Source organism: Somniosus microcephalus, unplaced genomic scaffold, assembly GCF_052327205.1.
Source record: "Somniosus microcephalus isolate GS21.2 unplaced genomic scaffold, FLI_Smic_1.0 scaffold71, whole genome shotgun sequence".
In the NCBI taxonomy this organism is placed as follows: Eukaryota; Metazoa; Chordata; class Chondrichthyes; order Squaliformes; family Somniosidae; genus Somniosus; species Somniosus microcephalus.
Genome location: NW_028225258.1, coordinates 46,293 through 67,571, shown reverse-complemented (window position 1 = coordinate 67,571; position 21,279 = coordinate 46,293). Strand labels below are relative to the sequence as shown.

Here is a 21,279-nt window from a genome sequence, read left to right as displayed (position 1 = left end):
GCAGGTTATCTGGGTTAGTGTGTACACAGGGAGAGGGACAGACTGTGAATGGACAGAACTTGCACTGTTACTGTATCAGACCGTGGGCAGGTTATCTGGGTTAGTGTGTACACTGGGAGAGGGACAGACTGTGAATGGACAGGACTTGCACTGTTACTGTATCAGACCGTGGGCAGGTTATCTGGGTTAGTGTGTACACTGGGAGAGGGACAGACTGTGAATGGACAGAACTTGCACTGTTACTGTATCAGACCGTGGGCAGGTTATCTGGGTTAGTGTGTACACTGGGAGAGTGTCACACTGTGAATGGACAGAACTTGCACTGTTACTGTATCAGACCATGGGCAGGTTATCTGGGGTAGTGTGTACACTGGGGGAGGGACAGACTGTGAATGGACAGAACTTGCACTGTTACTGTATCAGACTGTGGGCAGGTTATCTGGGTTAGTGTGTACACTGGGAGAGGGACAAACTGTGAATGGACAGAACTTGCACTGTTACTGTATCAGACCGTGGGCAGGTTATCTGGGTTAGTGTGTACACTGGGAGAGGGACAGACTGTGAATGGACAGAACTTGCACTGTTACTGTATCAGACCGTGGGCAGGTTATCTGGGTTAGTGTGTACACTGGGAGAGGGACAGACTGTGAATGGACAGAACTTGCACTGTTACTGTATCAGACCGTGGGCAGGTTATCTGGGTTAGTGTGTACACTGGGAGAGGGACAGACTGTGAATGGACAGAACTTGCACTGTTACTGTATCAGACCGTGGGCAGGTTATCTGGGTTAGTGTGTACACTGGGAGAGGGACAGACTGTGAATGGACAGAACTTGCACTGTTACTGTATCAGACCATGGGCAGGTTATCTGGGTTAGTGTGTACACTGGGAGAGGGACAGACTGTGAATGGACAGAACTTGCACTGTTACTGTATCAGACCGTGGGCAGGTTATCTGTGTTAGTGTGTACACTGGGAGAGGGACAAACTGTGAATGGACAGAACTTGCACTGTTACTGTATCAGACCGTGGGCAGGTTATCTGGGGTAGTGTGTACACTGGGAGAGGGACAGACTGTGAATGGACAGAACTTACACTGTTACTGTATCAGACCGTGGGCAGGTTATCTGGGTTAGTGTGTACACTGGGAGAGGGACAGACTGTGAATGGACAGAACTTGCACTGTTACTGTATCAGACCGTGGGCAGGTTACCTGGGTTAGTGTGTACACTGGGAGAGGGACAGACTGTGAATGGACGGAAGTTCCACCATTTGTCTATCAGACCCTGGGCAGGTATTGTGTGCCCTTCTAATCACAGGAATATTATTATTGAAATGGTGAAAGTGCAAAGGGAAATACGATGACTGTGTGTCAGGAATTGATCAGAATATCTAATCGAAGTCACAAACTTAATGCCGGAATGAGATTCATAAAGAACACAATTAATTAAGGGAAAACTGACTAACTCGCCAGGAGTAAGAAGGGAAATCAGGGTAATATTTTTCACTGAAGGGTAGTAGAGTGGGAGACCAGTTACCAGGGAGGACACTAAGGGGCAGTGTGATTGGGGACAAGAGACAATTGGTTGTGTTTCTGTGTGAAATCAGGGTAATATTTCTCACTGAAGGGTAGTAGAGTGGGAGACCAGTTACCAGGGAGGACACTAAGGGGCAGTGTGATTGGGGACAAGAGACAACTGGTTGTGTTTCTGTGTGAAATCAGGGTAATATTTTTCACTGAAGGGTAGTAGAGTGGGAGACCAGTTACCAGGGAGGACACTAAGGGGCAGTGTGATTGGGGACAAGAGACAATTGGTTGTGTTTCTGTGTGAAATCAGGGCAATATTTTTCACTGAAGGGTAGTAGAGTGGGAGACCAGTTACCAGGGAGGACACTAAGGGGCAGTGTGATTGGGGACAAGAGACAATTGGTTGTGTTTCTGTGTGAAATCAGGGTACTATTTCTCACTGAAGGGTAGTAGAGTGGGAGACCAGTTACCAGGGAGGACACTAAGGGGCAGTGTGATTGGGGACAAGAGACAATTGGTTGTGTTTCTGTGTGAAATCAGGGTACTATTTCTCACTGAAGGGTAGTAGAGTGGGAGACCAGTTACCAGGGAGGACACTAAGGGGCAGTGTGATTGGGGACAAGAGACAATTGGTTGTGTTTCTGTGTGAAATCAGGGTAATATTTCTCACTGAAGGGTAGTAGAGTGGGAGACCAGTTACCAGGGAGGACACTAAGGGGCAGTGTGATTGGGGACAAGAGACAATTGGTTGTGTTTCTGTGTGAAATCAGGGTAATATTTTTCACTGAAGGGTAGTAGAGTGGGAGACCAGTTACCAGGGAGGACACTAAGGGGCAGTGTGATTGGGGACAAGAGACAATTGGTTGTGTTTGTGTGTGAAATCAGGGTAATATTTTTCACTGAAGGGTAGTAGAGTGGGAGACCAGTTACCAGGGAGGACACTAAGGGGCAGTGTGATTGGGGACAAGAGACAATTGGTTGTGTTTGTGTGTGAAATCAGGGTAATATTTTTCACTGAAGGGTAGTAGAGTGGGAGACCAGTTACCAGGGAGGACACTAAGGGGCAGTGTGATTGGGGACAAGAGACAATTGGTTGTGTTTGTGTGTGAAATCAGGGTAATATTTTTCACTGAAGGGTAGTAGAGTGGGAGACCAGTTACCAGGGAGGACACTAAGGGGCAGTGTGATTGGGGACAAGAGACAATTGGTTGTGTTTCTGTGTGAAATCAGGGTAATATTTCTCACTGAAGGGTAGTAGAGTGGGAGACCAGTTACCAGGGAGGACACTAAGGAGCAGTGTGATTGGGGACAAGAGACAATTGGTTGTGTTTCTGTGTGAAATCAGGGTAATATTTCTCACTGAAGGGTAGTAGAGTGGGAGACCAGTTACCAGGGAGGACACTAAGGGGCAGTGTGATTGGGGACAAGAGACAATTGGTTGTGTTTCTGTGTGAAATCAGGGTAATATTTCTCACTGAAGGGTAGTAGAGTGGGAGACCAGTTACCAGGGAGGACACTAAGGGGCAGTGTGATTGGGGACAAGAGACAATTGGTTGTGTTTCTGTGTGAAATCAGGGTAATATTTCTCACTGAAGGGTAGTAGAGTGGGAGACCAGTTACCAGGGAGGACACTAAGGGGCAGTGTGATTGGGGACAAGAGACAATTGGTTGTGTTTCTGTGTGAAATCAGGGTAATATTTTTCACTGAAGGGTAGTAGAGTGGGAGACCAGTTACCAGGGAGGACACTAAGGGGCAGTGTGATTGGGGACAAGAGACAATTGGTTGTGTTTCTGTGTGAAATCAGGGTAATATTTTTCACTGAAGGGTAGTAGAGTGGGAGACCAGTTACCAGGGAGGACACTAAGGGGCAGTGTGATTGGGGACAAGAGAGAATTGGTTGTGTTTCTGTGTGAAATCAGGGTAATATTTCTCACTGAAGGGTAATAGAGTGGGAGACCAGTTACCAGGGAGGACACTAAGGGGCAGTGTGATTGGGGACAAGAGACAATTGGTTGTGTTTCTGTGTGAAATCAGGGTAATATTTCTCACTGAAGGGTAGTAGAGTGGGAGACCAGTTACCAGGGAGGACACTAAGGGGCAGTGTGATTGGGGACAAGAGACAATTGGTTGTGTTTCTGTGTGAAATCAGGGTAATATTTTTCACTGAAGGGTAGTAGAGTGGGAGACCAGTTACCAGGGAGGACACTAAGGGGCAGTGTGATTGGGGACAAGAGACAATTGGTTGTGTTTCTGTGTGAAATCAGGGTAATATTTTTCACTGAAGGGTAGTAGAGTGGGAGACCAGTTACCAGGGAGGACACTAAGGGGCAGTGTGATTGGGGACAAGAGACAATTGGTTGTGTTTCTGTGTGAAATCAGGGTAATATTTTTCACTGAAGGGTAGTAGAGTGGGAGACCAGTTACCAGGGAGGACACTAAGGGGCAGTGTGATTGGGGACAAGAGACAATTGGTTGTGTTTCTGTGTGAAATCAGGGTAATATTTCTCACTGAAGGGTAGTAGAGTGGGAGACCAGTTACCAGGGAGGACACTAAGGGGCAGTGTGATTGGGGACAAGAGACAATTGGTTGTGTTTCTGTGTGAAATCAGGGTAATATTTTTCACTGAAGGGTAGTAGAGTGGGAGACCAGTTACCAGGGAGGACACTAAGGGGCAGTGTGATTGGGGACAAGAGACAATTGGTTGTATTTCTGTGTGAAATCAGGGTAATATTTCTCACTGAAGGGTAGTAGAGTGGGAGACCAGTTACCAGGGAGGACACTAAGGGGCAGTGTGATTGGGGACAAGAGACAATTGGTTGTGTTTCTGTGTGAAATCAGGGTAATATTTCTCACTGAAGGGTAGTAGAGTGGGAGACCAGTTACCAGGGAGGACACTAAGGGGCAGTGTGATTGGGGACAAGAGACAATTGGTTGTGTTTCTGTGTGAAATCAGGGTAATATTTCTCACTGAAGGGTAGTAGAGTGGGAGACCAGTTACCAGGGAGGACACTAAGGGGCAGTGTGATTGGGGACAAGAGACAATTGGTTGTGTTTGTGTGTGAAATCAGGGTAATATTTTTCACTGAAGGGTAGGAGAGTGGGAGACCAGTTACCAGGGAGGACACTAAGGGGCAGTGTGATTGGGGACAAGAGACAATTGGTTGTGTTTGTGTGTGAAATCAGGGTAATATTTTTCACTGAAGGGTAGTAGAGTGGGAGACCAGTTACCAGGGAGGACACTAAGGGGCAGTGTGATTGGGGACAAGAGACAATTGGTTGTGTTTCTGTGTGAAATCAGGGTAATATTTTTCACTGAAGGGTAGTAGAGTGGGAGACCAGTTACCAGGGAGGACACTAAGGGGCAGTGTGATTGGGGACAAGAGACAATTGCTTGTGTTTCTGTGTGAAATCAGGGTAATATTTTTCACTGAAGGGTAGTAGAGTGGGAGACCAGTTACCAGGGAGGACACTAAGGGGCAGTGTGATTGGGGACAAGAGACAATTGGTTGTGTTTCTGTGGATAAACTGAAGAGAGGAAGGTGAGTTCACCTCCAACAGGGACAGACTGGTTTGGACCAAAGTAGCCTTTTGTTCCCCTAAACATCCTCCTGTTGTGTTTCAGAAAATGCGATCAGCTTTCAGTAATTTTACATTTATATTATGTTTAGATAACAGTCTCATCAGATAACCGATCAGAATCAGAACTAGAACTACCGCCCACTTCACTCAGTATTACGTTAGGGAAGACAGACTTCATTTCAACAGTTACTATTATTAAACTCCATCGTTTCATTTGGATACGAGTTGCCGATAATGTAGTTTTGAAAATTATAAATATGTTTGTGATAATAATTAAATTGGGATCAAAATCCCCCTGAATGAAATGACGGTTCTTTCAGTACAACAAGATTCTCTGTGCCTAGTTTGTCTGTTTTACTGCCAGAGGTAATCGGCACAGTCAATTTCAAATCACCCAGAACATGGCCTATTGCTGATGTTCCTCCTCAGTGAATGTTTGATTGTGAAACTCTGAACATCTTCTCAGATTAGAGCGAACACTATCGGATGTTCATGAGGTGATGTACAATGGTAATGCTTAACCTTTTCCCAATTCTCCACCACTGACCACAGTTTGTGCTGAATAGCTGCCCAGGGGCAGAGATAACATCCACATCAGGCACAAAGGCATTCGTTTCACACGGTATAATGGTCTGGCCAGGTGTGTGTGGGGTTTCACAGTGTATCGGGATCCTGCCAGGTGTGTATGGGGTTTCACAGTGTATCAGGATCCTGCCAGGTGTGTATGGGGTTTCACAGTGTATCGGGATCCTGCCAGGTGTGTATGGGGTTTCACCGTGTATCAGGATCCTGCCAGGTGTGTATGGGGTTTCACAGTGTATCAGGATTCTGCCAGGTGTGTATGGGGTTTCACAGTGTATCAGGATCCTGCCAGGTGTGTATGGGGTTTCACAGTGTATCGGGATCCTGCCAGGTGTGTATGGGGTTTCACAGTGTATCAGGATCCTGCCAGGTGTGTATGGGGTTTCACCGTGTATCAGGATCCTGCCAGGTGTGTATGGGGTTTCACAGTGTATCAGGATCCTGCCAGGTGTGTATGGGGTTTCACAGTGTATCAGGATCCTGCCAGGTGTGTATGGGGTTTCACAGTGTATCAGGATCCTGCCAGGTGTGTATGGGGTTTCACAGTGTATCAGGATCCTGCCAGGTGTGTATGGGGTTTCACAGTGTATCAGGATCCTGCCAGGTGTGTATGGGGTTTCACAGTGTATCAGGATCCTGCCAGGTGTGTATGGGGTTTCACAGTGTATCAGGATCCTGCCTGGTGTGTATGGGGTTTCACAGTGTATCAGGATCCTGCCAGGTGTGTATGGGGTTTCACAGTGTATCAGGATCCTGCCAGGTGTGTATGGGGTTTCACAGTGTATCAGGATCCTGCCAGGTGTGTATGGGGTTTCACAGTGTATCAGGATCCTGCCAGGTGTGTATGGGGTTTCAGTGTATCAGGATCCTGCCTGGTGTGTATGGGGTTTCACCGTGTATCAGGATCCTGCCAGGTGTGTATATGGTTCCACAGTGTATCAGGATCCTGCCAGTTGTAGGCAATGTACAGTCGGATTAACTGGAGCATACAAGACCTGCAAATTTACCAATAATTCAAAAATCGGCTTTATTTGTAAATTGAATCTATGCAGAACATTTGTGGATTAATCACGAATCCAAATAATGTTCAATCCTATTCCCTGAGACTTGGACCTTCTCATTCACAGATTCTGACAACATTTAAACAAATCAGCTCCAGTCAAATATTTGGATTCTATCGTGAGATAAACAGTTTGAAATCTCCATTTCATCACTTACCTCTCAGGTGTCTGGGTACTTCGGATAAATCTTGTGCGATGTTCATGTAATCAAATGGTTCAGAACCTGTTTAAATCAATTAGCGTTCATGAAATCAGATCTGTGTAATATTATAGTGAAATCCTGTTTGAATGTGAATTTGAATTCAGCGTGTGATTTTACCGTACCAAGTTCCTGTATTTCTTTCAGTATTTTGTCCAGCTTTGGTACCCCATGGCGCATTTTCACAAAGGATTCCCACATCACCCTTCGGGCCCGAGAGCCTTTCTCCATCACCAGAGTTAGGAGAAGTTTGGAACTGTCCGCCCGGTTTCCCTTCTCCGCGAGCTCAGTGACTTTCTGTAAAGAATAGAAATGAATATATTGAGGAGCCGAGTGAAATATAAACACCGAGAATGAGAAGGAAAGGATCTGCTCAGTGATGGGATCTCCCAGTTGTTGAGCACCGGAAGCAGTCACTGTGCCAGGTTCTGATCCATTCTGAACATGGGCTGAATATTCTGTAAACATCTTTATTCACTCATTAACGGCAAAGAAATTTAATGAATTATAGTTCTCGGAGAGTGAGGAATCACTGAGAATCTGCAGCAGTTTTAACGTGATTATTTGTCTCTGTCCCTCAGTGTCCAACATGACATCAGATTACTGACTGACAATATGATAGACTCCTTTCTCTCAGTTTTTCCTGCTGCTGCACTTTGCGATTTCCCGAGAAATAAAAAAGCAGCGAGTCAGAACTCTAGTGGCAGGGAAGGAACGAATCTGAAGTGAGAGAAACAGCTAGAAAACTGCCTGAGAAATTACACCGACTAATCGAAACAATCACTGTTGGTGTAGGGCTGGAGAATCGACCAATAAAAATAATGAAAAATCTAATCGCTTTCCCCCCCGGTAATTGAAATGTCCGACACCCGTTATTTTACACATCCGCTGCCGGTATGAAACCTCGGTAACCGGGAACAGATATCCAGCAATGGGGTTGGTGTAGTCAGGACTTTCATCATCAAAGATTACATTTATATAACACCTTTAATGCAGAAAAGAAAGCGTCGAAAGGTACTTCACAGAGGTGCAATCAGACAATGGACACAGAGATGATGAGACGTCGAGAATGACAGCCTGTTGGTTATGTTACTGGACGGGTAATGATATAGAGAGGGCGAGGTATGGAGAACGATAGCCTGTTGGTTATGTTACTGGACGAGTAATGATAGAGAGGGCGAGGTATGGAGAACGATAGCCTGTTGGTTATGTTACTGGACGGGTAATGATATAGAGAGGGCGAGGTGTGGAGAACGATAGCCTGTTGGTTATGTTACTGGACGGGTAATGATATAAAGAGGGCGAGGTGTGGGGAACGATAGCCTGTTGATTATGTTACTGGATGGGTAATGATAGAGAGGGCGAGGTGTGGAGAACGATAGCCTGTTGATTATGTTACTGGATGGGTAATGATAGAGAGGGCGAGGTGTGGAGAACGATAGCCTGTTGGTTATGTTACTGGACGGGTAATGATATAGAGAGGGCGAGGTGTGGAGAACGATAGCCTGTTGGTTATGTTACTGGACGGGTAATGATATAGAGAGGGCGAGGTGTGGAGAACGATAGCCTGTTGGTTATGTTACTGGACGAGTAATGATATAGAGAGGGCGAGGTGTGGAGAACGATAGCCTGTTGGTTATGTTACTGGACGAGTAATGATATAGAGAGGGCGAGGTGTGGAGAACGATAGCCTGTTGGTTATGTTACTGGACGGGTAATGATATAGAGAGGGCGAGGTGTGGAGAACGATAGCCTGTTGGTTATGTTACTGGACAAGTAATCCTGAGATAACGGTCCAAATATCACCGTGGACGTTTCATGAATTTGAATTCAAATTTGAAACATTTCAAAACAAAAAGCTGATATTAGTAAAGATTGTCGTAAAACCCAATGCCCTTTACACCTGGTCTATACGTGACTCCAGTCCTTCACCAATGTGATGGCCTCTGAAATGGCCTAGAAAGCCTCTCAAAAGAAGGATACAGAAGAATAAAACAGGGCGGACCGCTCGGCTTCTGCATTGGATTCGGACACGGCGAAGGAACACCCAGCTCAGTCAACCCTACCAATCCCTCCTCACTAACTCCTGGGGACTGGTGCCAAAGTGGGGAGAAGTGGACCACACATTAGTCAAGCAACTGTGTGACGTAGCGATACATTTAAAATCATAGTTATTAGGCAAAGTCCCAGGTACCTCCATCAGCAGTCATCGGACAGGACAGACCCACCAGTGGTGGGGCACAGTGATGTACCCTCAGATGCAAGTGTCCTTCGTGTCATTAACATTGACTCCAGAGCCAAGGAAATCTCATGCCTTCACGTCAAACATGGGCAAGGAAACCTCCTGCTGATTACCAGCTACCGCCCTCCCTCAGCCGATGAATCAGTGCTCCTCCATTTTGAACACAACTTGGAGGAAGCACTAAAGGTGACAAAAGTTCCAGAATGTACAGGTGGTGTGAGATTTAGTGCAGAGTTCCCCCGCATTTCAGTATCAAGAAACAAATGAATGAACTGGGCACAGCAAATGCTAAAGGTCCCGTCAATATTCTGGCTGTGGTGTTGAAGATCTGTGCTTTGGAAATAACTGCACATCTAGTGAAGTTGTTCAAGTATATCTACATCACTGGAATCTGCCTGACAATGTAGAGAATTGTCCAGGTATGTCCTGTCCACAAAGAGCAGGACAAATCCAACCCGATCAATTACCGCCCTATCAGCCTGCTCGCAATCAAAGTGTTGGAAGGAGTTATAAACACTGCGATCAAGCAGCACTTCGTCACAAATAAGCTGCTCACCGAGGCTCAATTTGAGTTCCACCAGGACCAATCGACTCCAAACAAAGGACCAAAGAACTGAATTCCAGCTGTGAGGCGACAGTGACTGTGCTTGGCATCAAGGCAGTGTTCGACATGTGTGGCACCATGGAGTGTGGTTATTGGAGAATCGTCTCAGCACCAGGACATCACTGCAGGAGTTCCTCGGGACAGTGTTCGACGTGTGTGGCACCATGGAGTGTGGATATTGGAGAATCGTCTCAGCACCAGGACATCACTGCAGGAGTTCCTCGGGACAGTGTTCGACATGTGTGGCATCATGGAGTGTGGTTATTGGAGAATCGTCTCAGCACATCACTACAGGAGAACCTCAGGGCCGTGTTCGACGTGTGTGGCAACATGGACTGTGGTTATTGGAGGCGAATCGTCTCAGCACCAGGACATCACTGCAGGAGTTCCTCGGAACAGTGTTCGACGTGTGTGACACCATGGAGTGTGGTTATTGGAGAATCGTCACAGCACCAGGACATCACTGCAGGAGATCCTCGGGACAGTGTTCGACGTGTGTGGCACCATGGAGTGTGGTTATTGGAGAGTCGTCTCAGCACCAGGACATCACTGCAGGAGATCCTCGGGACAGTGTTCGACGTGTGTGACACCATGGAGTGTGGTTATTGGAGGAGAATCGTCTCAGCACCAGGACATCACTGCAGGAGATCCTCGGGACAGTGTTCGACGTGTGTGACACCATGGAGTGTGGTTATTGGAGAATCGTCTCAGCACCAGGACATCACTGCAGGAGTTCCTCGGGACAGTGTCCGACGTGTGTGACACCATGGAGTGTGGTTATTGGAGAGTCGTCTCAGCACCAGGACATCACTGCAGGAGTTCCTCGGGACAGTGTTCGACGTGTGTGGCACATAAGAACATAAGAACATAAGAAATAGGAGCAGGAGTAGGCCAATTGGCCCCTCGAGCCTGCTCCGCCATTCAATAAGATCATGGCTGATCTGATCCTAACCGCCAATCCACTATGACAGGACTATCTCCTGAATCTAACAGCATTAGACACACGAAAACAGGAGCAGGATCAGGCTACATGGCCCCTGGGGGCCCGCTCCGCTACCCACAGGGCCATGACCGATCCGAACCTAGACTCATGTCCAAATTCCTGCCCGCTCCCCGTAACCCTTAATTCCCTTTTCTACTAGGAAACTGTCTATTTCTGTTTTAAATTTATGTAATGATGTAGCTTCGACAGCTTTTTGGGGCAGCATATTCCATGGACCTACCACCCTCTGAGTGAAGTAGTTCCTCCTCATCTCAGTTTTGAAAGAGCAGCCCCTTATTCTAAGACTATGCCCCCTAGTTCTAGTTTCACCCATCATCGGGAACATCCTCCCTGCATCCACCTGAATGCACCATGGAGTGTGGTTATTGGAGAATCGTCTCAGCACCAGGACATCACTGCAGGAGATCCTCGGGACAGTGTTCGACGTGTGTGACACCATGGAGTGTGGTTATTGGAGAATCGTCTCAGCACCAGGACATCACTGCAGGAGTTCCTCGGGGCAGTGTTCGACGTGTGTGGCACCATGGAGTGTGGTTATTGGAGAATCGTCTCAGCACCAGGACATCACTGCAGGAGATCCTCGGGACAGTGTTCGACGTGTGTGACACCATGGAGTGTGGTTATTGGAGGTGAATCGTCTCAGCACCAGGACATCACTGCAGGAGATCCTCGGGACAGTGTTCGACGTGTGTGACACCATGGAGTGTGGTTATTGGAGAATCGTCTCAGCACCAGGACATCACTGCAGGAGTTCCTCGGGACAGTGTTCGACGTGTGTGACACCATGGAGTGTGGTTATTGGAGAATCGTCTCAGCACCAGGACATCACTGCAGGAGATCCTCGGGACAGTGTTCGACGTGTGTGACACCATGGAGTGTGGTTATTGGAGCATCGTCTCAGCACCAGGACATCACTGCAGGAGATCCGCGGGACAGTGTTCGACGTGTGTGGCACCATGGAGTGTGGTTATTGGAGGAGAATCGTCTCAGCACCAGGACATCACTGCAGGAGTTCCTCGGGACAGTGTTCGACGTGTGTGGCACCATGGAGTGTGGTTATTGGAGGAGAATCGTCTCAGCACCAGGACATCACTGCAGGAGTTCCTCGGGACAGTGTTCGACGTGTGTGACACCATGGAGTGTGGTTATTGGAGAATCGTCTCAGCACCAGGACATCACTGCAGGAGATCCTCGGGACAGTGTTCGACGTGTGTGGCACCATGGACTGTGGTTATTGGAGAATCGTCTCAGCACCAGGACATCACTGCAGGAGATCCTCGGGACAGTGTTCGACGTGTGTGACACCATGGAGTGTGGTTATTGGAGAATCGTCTCAGCACCAGGACATCACTGCAGGAGATCCTCGGGACAGAGTTCGACGTGTGTGGCACCATGGAGTGTGGTTATTGGAGGAGAATCGTCTCAGCACCAGGACATCACTGCAGGAGATCCTCGGGACAGTGTTCGACGTGTGTGGCACCATGGAGTGTGGTTATTGGAGGAGAATCGTCTCAGCACCAGGACATCACTGCAGGAGATCCTCGGGACAGTGTTCGACGTGTGTGGCACCATGGAGTGTGGTTATTGGAGAATCGTCTCAGCACCAGGACATCACTGCAGGAGTTCCTCGGGACAGTGTTCGACGTGTGTGACACCATGGAGTGTGGTTATTGGAGAATCGTCTCAGCACCAGGACATCACTGCAGGAGATCCTCGGGACAGTGTTCGACGTGTGTGGCACCATGGACTGTGGTTATTGGAGAATCGTCTCAGCACCAGGACATCACTGCAGGAGATCCTCGGGACAGTGTTCGACGTGTGTGGCACCATGGAGTGTGGTTATTGGAGAATCGTCTCAGCACCAGGACATCACTGCAGGAGATCTTCGGGACAGTGTTCGACGTGTGTGGCATCATGGAGTGTGGTTATTGGAGGTGAATCATCTCAGCACCAGGACATCACTGCAGGAGATCCTCGGGACAGTGTTCGACGTGTGTGACACCATGGAGTGTGGTTATTGGAGAATCGTCTCAGCACCAGGACATCACTGCAGGAGATCTTCGGGACAGTGTTCGACGTGTGTGACACCATGGAGTGTGGTTATTGGAGGCGAATCGTCTCAGCACCAGGACATCACTGCAGGGTTTCCTCGGGACAGTGTTCGACGTGTGTGGCACCATGGAGTGTGGTTATTGGAGGAGAATCGTCTCAGCACCAGGACATCACTGCAGGAGATCCTCGGGACAGTGTTCGTCGTGTGTGACACCATGGAGTGTGGTTATTGGAGAATCTCAGCACCAGGACATCACTGCAGGAGATCCTCGGGACAGTGTTCGTCGTGTGTGGCACCATGGAGTGCGGTTATTGGAGAATCGTCTCAGCACCAGGACATCACTGCAGGAGATCCTCGGGACAGTGTTCGACGTGTGTGACACCATGGAGTGTGGTTATTGGAGAATCGTCTCAGCACCAGGACATCACTGCAGGAGATCCTCGGGACAGTGTTCGACGTGTGTGACACCATGGAGTGTGGTTATTGGAGGAGAATCGTCTCAGCACCAGGACATCACTGCAGGAGATCCTCGGGACAGTGTTCGACGTGTGTGACACCATGGAGTGTGGTTATTGGAGGAGAATCGTCTCAGCACCAGGACATCACTGCAGGAGACCCTCGGGACAGTGTTCGACGTGTGTGGCACCATGGAGTGTGGTTATTGGAGGAGAATCGTCTCAGCACCAGGACATCACTGCAGGAGATCCTCGGGACAGTGTTCATCGTGTGTGGCACCATGGAGTGTGGTTATTGGAGAATCGTCTCAGCAGCAGGACATCACTGCAGGAGATCCTCGGGACAGTGTTCGACGTGTGTGGCACCATGGAGTGTGGTTATTGGAGGAGAATCGTCTCAGCACCAGGACATCACTGTAGGAGATCCTCGGGACAGTGTTCGACGTATGTGACACCATGGAGTGTGGTTATTGGAGCATCGTCTCAGCACCAGGACATCACTGCAGGAGATCCTCGGGACAGTGTTCGACGTGTGTGACACCATGTAATGTGGTTATTGGAGGAGAATCGTCTCAGCACCAGGACATCACTGCAGGAGATCCTCGGGGCAGTGTTCATCGTGTGTGGCACCATGGAGTGTGGTTATTGGAGGAGAATCGTCTCAGCACCAGGACATCACTGCAGGAGATCCTCGGGACAGTGTTCGTCGTGTGTGGCACCATGGAGTGTGGTTATTGGAGAATCGTCTCAGCACCAGGACATCACTGCAGGAGTTCCTCGGGGCAGTGTTCGACGTGTGTGGCACCATGGAGTGTGGTTATTGGAGAATCATCTCAGCACCAGGACATCACTGCAGGAGATCCTCGGGGCAGAGTCTTCGGACTAACCACTTCAGCTGCTTCGCCAATGACCTTCCCTCCATCATAAAGCCAGGAGTGGGGATGTTCTCTGATGATTGCAGTGTTCAGCTCCATTTTCAATTAGTCAGATAATGAAGCAGCCCGTGCTCGAATGCAGCAAGTCCTGGACAAAATCTAGACTTGGGCAGACAAGTGGCAAGTAACATTCGCACCCCACAAGTGTCAGGCAATGCCCATCTCTCACAGGAGAGTCTAACCATTTCCCTTTGTCATTCACTGGCATTGCCATCGTCAAATCCCTACCATTGACTAGCCACAAAAAACTCGTGGCTGCTAGAGCAGGTAAGAGGCTGTGTATTCTGTGGCGAGTGGCTCAACTCCCGGCCACCCAGGAGCCTCTCCTGCACCTATAGGTACAACTGCGGTGTGATGGAAAACTCTCCACTTGCCTGGATAGGTGCAGCTGCAACAACACTCGAAGCTCCCCGCAATCCAGGACAGAGAAATACGCTTCATCAGTCCACCCACCCACCACCTTAAACATCCAATCCCTCCACCAACGGTGCACCATCACTGCAGTGTGTGCTGTTTACAGAAAGAACTGCAGCAGTTCGCCAAGGCTTCTTTGACAGCACCTCTCAAACCCTCGCCCTCTGCCACCTAGGACAAGAGCATCATCCGCATGGAAACACCACCACCTCCAAGTTCCACTTCAAGTAACATACGATCCTGACTTGAACAGATATCGCCGTTCCTTCATCGTCAGTGTAAATTAGAGCCAAAACACCCAGCGCCCTCTACAGAGGGAACAGGAGAAGCGACTGTATATTTCCTTAACCAATCAGCTTGAAGAATCCTTACGCAAAGTCTGAACCAGGAAGTCTTAGTTAGAATATAGAATGCAATGTCAAATCACATGCAGGAAGTGAAATAAAAAGAGAGGGAAAGAAAGATTGGATTCAGAATGGTTCTCACTGAAACATACAACATTCTTACAGGGCTTGACAGGGTAGATGCAGGGAGGGTGTTTCCCCGGGCTGGGGAGTCTGTAACCAGGGGTCACAGTCTCAGAAAAAGGGGTCGGCAATTTAGGACTGAGATAAGGAGAAATTTCTTCACTCAGAGGGTGGTGAATCTTTGGAATTCTCTACCCCAGAGGGCTGTGGAGACTCAGTCATTGGGTATATTCAGGAGAGAGATCGACAGAGATCAACAATCTTGTTGTGCGAGGCCCCTTGGGGAGGAGCGATCATAATATGATCGAAATCTTCATTAAGATTGAGAGTGAAGTAGTTGACTCAGAGGCTAAGGTCCTGAATTTAAATAAAGGAAACTACGATGGTATGAGGAGTCAGTTGGCTAGGATGGATTGGGGAACGTTACTTAAAGGGTTGATGGTGGATAGGCAATAGCAAACATTCAAAGACCGCATGGATGAACTACAGAATTTGTTCATCCCTTTTTGGCATAAAAATAAAACAAAAAAGGTGACTCAACCGTGGCTAACAAGGGAAATTAGGGATAGCATAAGATCCAAGGAGAGGACATATAAATTGGCCAGAAAGAGCTGCAAACCTGAGGATTGGGAGCAGTTTAGGATTCAGCAAAGGAGGAAAAAGGGATTAATTAAGAGGGGGAAGATAGAATATGAAAGTAAGCTTGCAGGGAACATAAAAACTGACTGTAAAAGCTTCTATAGATATGTGAAGAGAAAACGATTGGTGAAGTCAAGTGTAGGTCCCTTGCAGTCAGAATCAGGGGAATTTATAATGGGGAACAAAGAAATGGCTAATCAATTAAATACTGATATACCTATCAATTCATTCCATGAAAAGCGACGAGTTAAGGTAGTAACTATAGGTTTTTATTGGCTAAATAACAGAGCCCACCCTCATGGGTGATCGGTTCCAGCAAGGAAGAATACTAGCCAAGCAGTCACCTTTATACCTGGGCAAGCAGGCGGAGCCATGGGCGGAGTCAGCTGAGGTATGCCTAGGTATAACAGCGTGCGTGGCAAGAGGTAACCTTGTGTAGTGATAACAACAGTGTAAACAGTGATAACAACAGTGTAACAATAGTGAACGGTTGTGAACGATAACAGTGGTTTACCACATTCACCCCTTGTTTAAAATTGAGTCCGGTGGGGTGAAGTGTACTACCAGTTCGTGTATGTCAGTGTATCAGGAGGCCTCGTAAGCCTTTCTGATCGGCGCAGCAGCGGCGGCGGTGGTGCAGTATCCGATGTTAATGCTGGTGTCTGCGTGGTCGACGAAGGCTCCTGGGGTTCCGGCATGCCGCCTACAGGAGCTGGATTTGGGGGAGTGGTGGGGGATAACGGTGGTATCTCAGGCGTGCCCGAGTGTGCGAGGTCTCGCAAGGAGACTGTGTCCTCCCGCCCGTCTGAGTATGCCACATAGGCATACTGGGGGTTGGCATGCAGGAGGTTCACCCTCTCGACCAGGGGGTCCGTTTTATGGGTCCTCACGTGCTTCTGCAGCAGGACGGGCCCCGGAGAAGTCAGCCATGTCGGTAGCGAGGTTCCCGTAGTCGACTTCCTGGGGAAAACAAACATTTGCTCATGAGGGGTGGCGTTAATGGCGGAATGGAGCGCTGCCGGGAGGACTTCCTGCCAGCGAGAGGTTGGGAGGCCCTTAGACTTTAGGGCTAAGAGGACGGCCTTCCAAACTGTCGCATTCTCTCTTTCCACCTGGCCGTTCCCCCGGGGGTTGTAGCTGGTGGTCCTGCTCGCAGCAATACCTCTCGCGAGCAGGAACTGGCGAAGTTCCTCGCTCATGAAGGATGAGCCCCGGTCGCTATGTATATAGTTCGGGAACCCGAACAAGGCGAAGAGGTCGTTCAGGCATTTGATGACCATGGTACTGGTCATGTCTGGGCAGGGGATGGCAAAGGGGAAACGGGAGTACTCGTCAATAATGTTGAGGAAGTACACATTACGGTCAGAGGACGGGAGGGGCCCCTTAAAATCGATGCTCAAGCGCTCGAAGGGGCGGTTGGCCTTGATCAGGCTTGCTCTGTCCGGCCTATAGAAATGCGGTTTGCATTCGGCACAGGCTTGGCAGTTCCTGGTCATGGTCCTGACCTCCTCGATGGAGTAGGGCAGGTTGCGGGCCTTAATGAAGTGGTAAAGTCTAGTGACCCCGGGTGGCAGAGGTCGTTGTGGAGGGTCCGCAGTCTATCAACTTGCGCGTTGGCGCATGTACCTCATGATAGAGCATCTGGGGGCTCATTGAGTTTACCAGGCCGGTACAAGATATCGTAATTGTAGGTGGAGAGCTCAATTCTCCACCTCAAGATCTTGTCGTTCTTGATTTTGCCCCTCAGCTTGTTATTAAACATAAAAGCAACCGAACGCTGGTCGGTGAGGAGGGTAAATCTTTTGCCTGCCAGGTAATGCCTCCAGCGTCGTACCGCTTCCACAATCGCCTGGGCCTCCTTCTCGACAGAAGAGTGTCGGATCTCAGGGCCCTGGAGGGTCCTTGAGAAGAAGGCCACAGGTCCCCCCACCTGGTTAAGGGTTGCAGCTAGGGCGAAGTCGGATGCATCGCTCTCCACTTGGAAAGGGATGGACTCATCCACTGCGTGCATTGTGGCCTTCGCAATGTCTCCTTCTATGAGGGAGAAGGCTGCGCATGCTTCTGCTGTCAGGGGGAAGGAGGTGGACTTCATGAGGGGTCTGGCTTTGTCTGCATAATTGGGCACCCATTGGGCATAGTAAGCAAAGAGCCCCAGGGTTTTCAGTGCCTTTTGACAGTGGGGAAGGGGAAGCTCCATGAGGGGGCGCATTCTTTCGGGGTCAGGGCCGATGACTCCGTTCTCTACTACGCAGCCGAGGATGGCAAGGCGCGAGGTGTTAAACATACATTTCTCCTTATTGTAAGTGAGATTCAGCCGTTGGGCCGTACGGAGGAATTTCTCCAGATTAACATCATGGTCCTGCTGGTCGTGGCCGCAGATGGTGACGTTATCTAGATAAGGAAACGTGGCCTGCAGCGCGTTCTGGTCAACCATCCGGTCCATCTCCCTTTGGAAGACCGAAACCCCGTTGGTGACGCCGAAGGGAACCCTCAGGAAGTGGTAGAGGCGGCCATTCGCCTTGAAGGCGGTATACTGGCGGTCCTCAGGGCGGATAGGGAGTTGGTGATAGGCCGACTTAAGGTCGATGGTGGAGAATACCCGGTACTGTGCAATCTGGTTGACCATAACAGATATGCGGGGAAGGGGGTATGCGTCCAGCTGGGTGTACCTGTTTATGGTTTGGCTGTAGTTGATGACCAGGCGGTGTTTATTGCCGGTCTTAACGACTACGACCTGGGCACGCCAGGGGCTGGTGCTCCCCTCGATGATGCCCTCCTTCAGGAGTTGCTGCACCTCAGAGCTAATAAAAGCTCTGTCCCCCGCGCTGTACCGCCTGCTCTTGGTAGCGACGGGTTTACAGTCGCGGGTGAGGTTAGCGAACAAGGAGGGGGGCGGGACTTTGAGAGTGGAGAGGCCGCAGGTGGTACGCGGCGGGCGGTTTAAAAACTGCTGGTTGTAGACTGTGAGTGGGGGGAGGGGTCCACCGTATGCCAAAGTGACACTTTGAAGGTGGCATTGGAAATCCAGCCCCAGTAGGACGGCAGCGCAGAGCTGGGGCAGGACGAGAAGTTTAAAGTTTTTATATTCCGTGCCCCTAACCGACAGGGTCACCACACAGTAGCCGCTGACGTCTGTTGAATGGGACTTCGCCGCCATCGAGATCCGATGGCGCGTTGGCCGGACAGTGAGGGAGTAGCAGCTCACCGTGTCTGGGTGAATAAAACTCTCCGTGCTCCCGCTGTCGAACAGGCAGGTCGTGGCGTGGCCGTTTACTTCGATGTCCATCATGGACCTGGACAGATGATGCGGGAGAGCTTGGTCAAGCGTGACGGAGGCCAGTGTATGGCTGAGTGAGCTGCTGTAGTCTGCAGGTGAGGCGGTGGTCGGGTCGGGAGACAAAATGGCGGTCGATTGCGGCGAACAAGATGGCGGCGCCCATGACGCGGATCCCCACGAGGTCGAAGTTGAACAAAATGGCGGAGAAGATGGCCGCCCCCGCGACTCACATGAGGCACTGCTGGCGTCTGTGGCTTTCCCCCTGCAGGCGTTTGCGAAGTGGCCTTTTTTTCCTCATCCGGAGCAGGTCGCGTTCCTTGCAGGGCAGCGCGCCCTTTGATGTCTCGCCTGGCCACAGAAATAGCAGCTGGCGGCCCGATCGCGGGGCTCCGCTGCCGCAGCAGGTCCCGAGGGTGGCGGTCCCGATCGATTCCGGGACACCGATGCCGTAGTAGGTCCCAGGGCGGCAGTGCGAGGGGTATTGCGGCCGAAGTCGGGCCCGAGTCCCAGGGTCGCGCAGCACTGTACCCGGAGTACGCCTCGAGGTCCCGATGGGCCACTTCCAGGGAGCGAGCGAGGGCTGCAGCTGCTTTCAAGCCGAGGTCCTTTGATTCGAGCAGTCTTTGCCGTGAGTAGTCGGACCGAAGGCCTTTCACGAAGGTATCACGGATATTTCCTTCAGCATGTTGTGCAGCCGATACAGCTTTAAAGTCACAGTCCCTGCCGAGTGTTTGTAGCACCCGTAAAAATTCATCTACAGACTCTCCTGGCTGTTGCGAGTGGGATCTTAGGAGATGTCTGGCATACATTGAATTTACTGGGCTCCGGTACTGCTCTTTTAGCAGGTCGAGGGCCTCCTCGTATGTAGCAAGGTCCCGGATGAGTGCAAATACTTTAGGGCTCACCTGGGCGGTCAGAACTCTTAGTTTGTCGGCTTCCGATGGCACGCCGGAGGCTACCAGGTAGGATTCAAAGCAGCTCAGCCAGTGATCGAAGTCGAGGGCTGAATTCGCTGCCTGTGGATTTAGACCCAGGTACGGTGGTCGGAGGGCTCGCAGCCAAGTCGGCTGCTGGGGCTGTTGTAGCTGGCCGTTTGGCTGGTCGTTTGGCTGCTCCAGTCCATTCATTTCAAAATTTAGCCAATAAAATTGATATACCTATCAATTCATTCCATGAAAAGCGACGAGTTAAGATAGTAACTATATAGGTTTTTATTGGCTAAATAACAGCCCACCCTCGTGGGTGATCGGTTCCAACAAGGAAGAATACTAGCCAAGCGGTCACCTTTATACTTGGGCAAGCAGGCGGAGCCATGGGCGGAGTCAGCTGAGGTATGCCCAGGTATAACAGCGTGCATGGCAAGACATAACCTTGTGTAGTGATAACAACAGTGTAAACAGTGATAACAACAGTGAACGGTTGTGAACGATAACAGTGGTTTACCACAAATACATACTTTGGTTCTGTCTTCACAAAGGAGGACACAAATAAACTTCCAGATATGTCGGGGAACATAGGGTCTAATGAGAGGGAGGAATTGAATTAAATCAGTATTTGTAGGGAAATGGTGTTAGGGAAATTGATGGGATTGAAGGCCGATAAATCTACATCCTAGGGTACTTAAGGAAGTGGCCCTAGAAATAGTAGACGCATTGCTGGTCATCTTCCAAAATTCTATAGGCTCTGGAACAGTTCCCATGGATTGGAGGGTAGCTAATGTTACCCCACTATTCAAAAAAAGTGGCAGAGAGAAAATGGGGAATTACAGACCGGTAAGCCTGACATTGGCAGTGGGGAAAATGCCAGAGTCCATTATAAAAGATGTAATAGCAGAGCACTTAGAAAACAGTGACAGGATCGGACAAAGTCAGCATGGATTTACAAACGGTAAATCATGCGTGAATAATCTACTGGAATTTTTTGAGGATGTAACTGGTAGAATAGATAGGAGAGAACCAGTGGATGCGGTATATTTGGACTTTCAGAAGGTTTTCGATAAGGTCCCGCATAAGAGATTAGTGTGCAAAGTTAAGGCACTTGGGATTGGGGGTAAGGTATTGACTTGGATAGAGAACTGGTTGGCAGACAGGAAACAAAGAGTTGGAATAAACGGCTCTTTTTCTGAGAGGCAGGCAGTGACTAGTGGGGTACCGCAGGGATCGGTCCTAGGACCCCAGCTATTCACAATATATGTTAATGATCTGGACGAGGGAACTAGATGTAATATCTCCAAGTTTGC

The 21,279-nt window shown here is 49.4% G+C and overlaps 1 protein-coding gene across 4 annotated transcripts in view; it reads right to left on the bottom strand.

Annotated features, from left to right (window-relative positions):
* Nucleotides 1-21,279, bottom strand: part of LOC147083141 (NACHT, LRR and PYD domains-containing protein 3-like) — a 60,802-nt gene that overhangs the window by 14,078 nt on the left and 25,445 nt on the right. For all 4 annotated transcript variants that reach the window (XM_085980223.1, XM_085980225.1, XM_085980224.1 and 1 more), the window contains exons 3-4: nucleotides 7,077-7,248; nucleotides 6,910-6,975 (exon numbers count right to left, since the gene is read on the bottom strand). In XM_085980223.1, coding sequence (XP_085836349.1) covers nucleotides 6,910-6,975; nucleotides 7,077-7,248 — 238 coding nt within the window. The remainder of the gene's footprint in view (nucleotides 1-6,909; nucleotides 6,976-7,076; nucleotides 7,249-21,279) is intronic.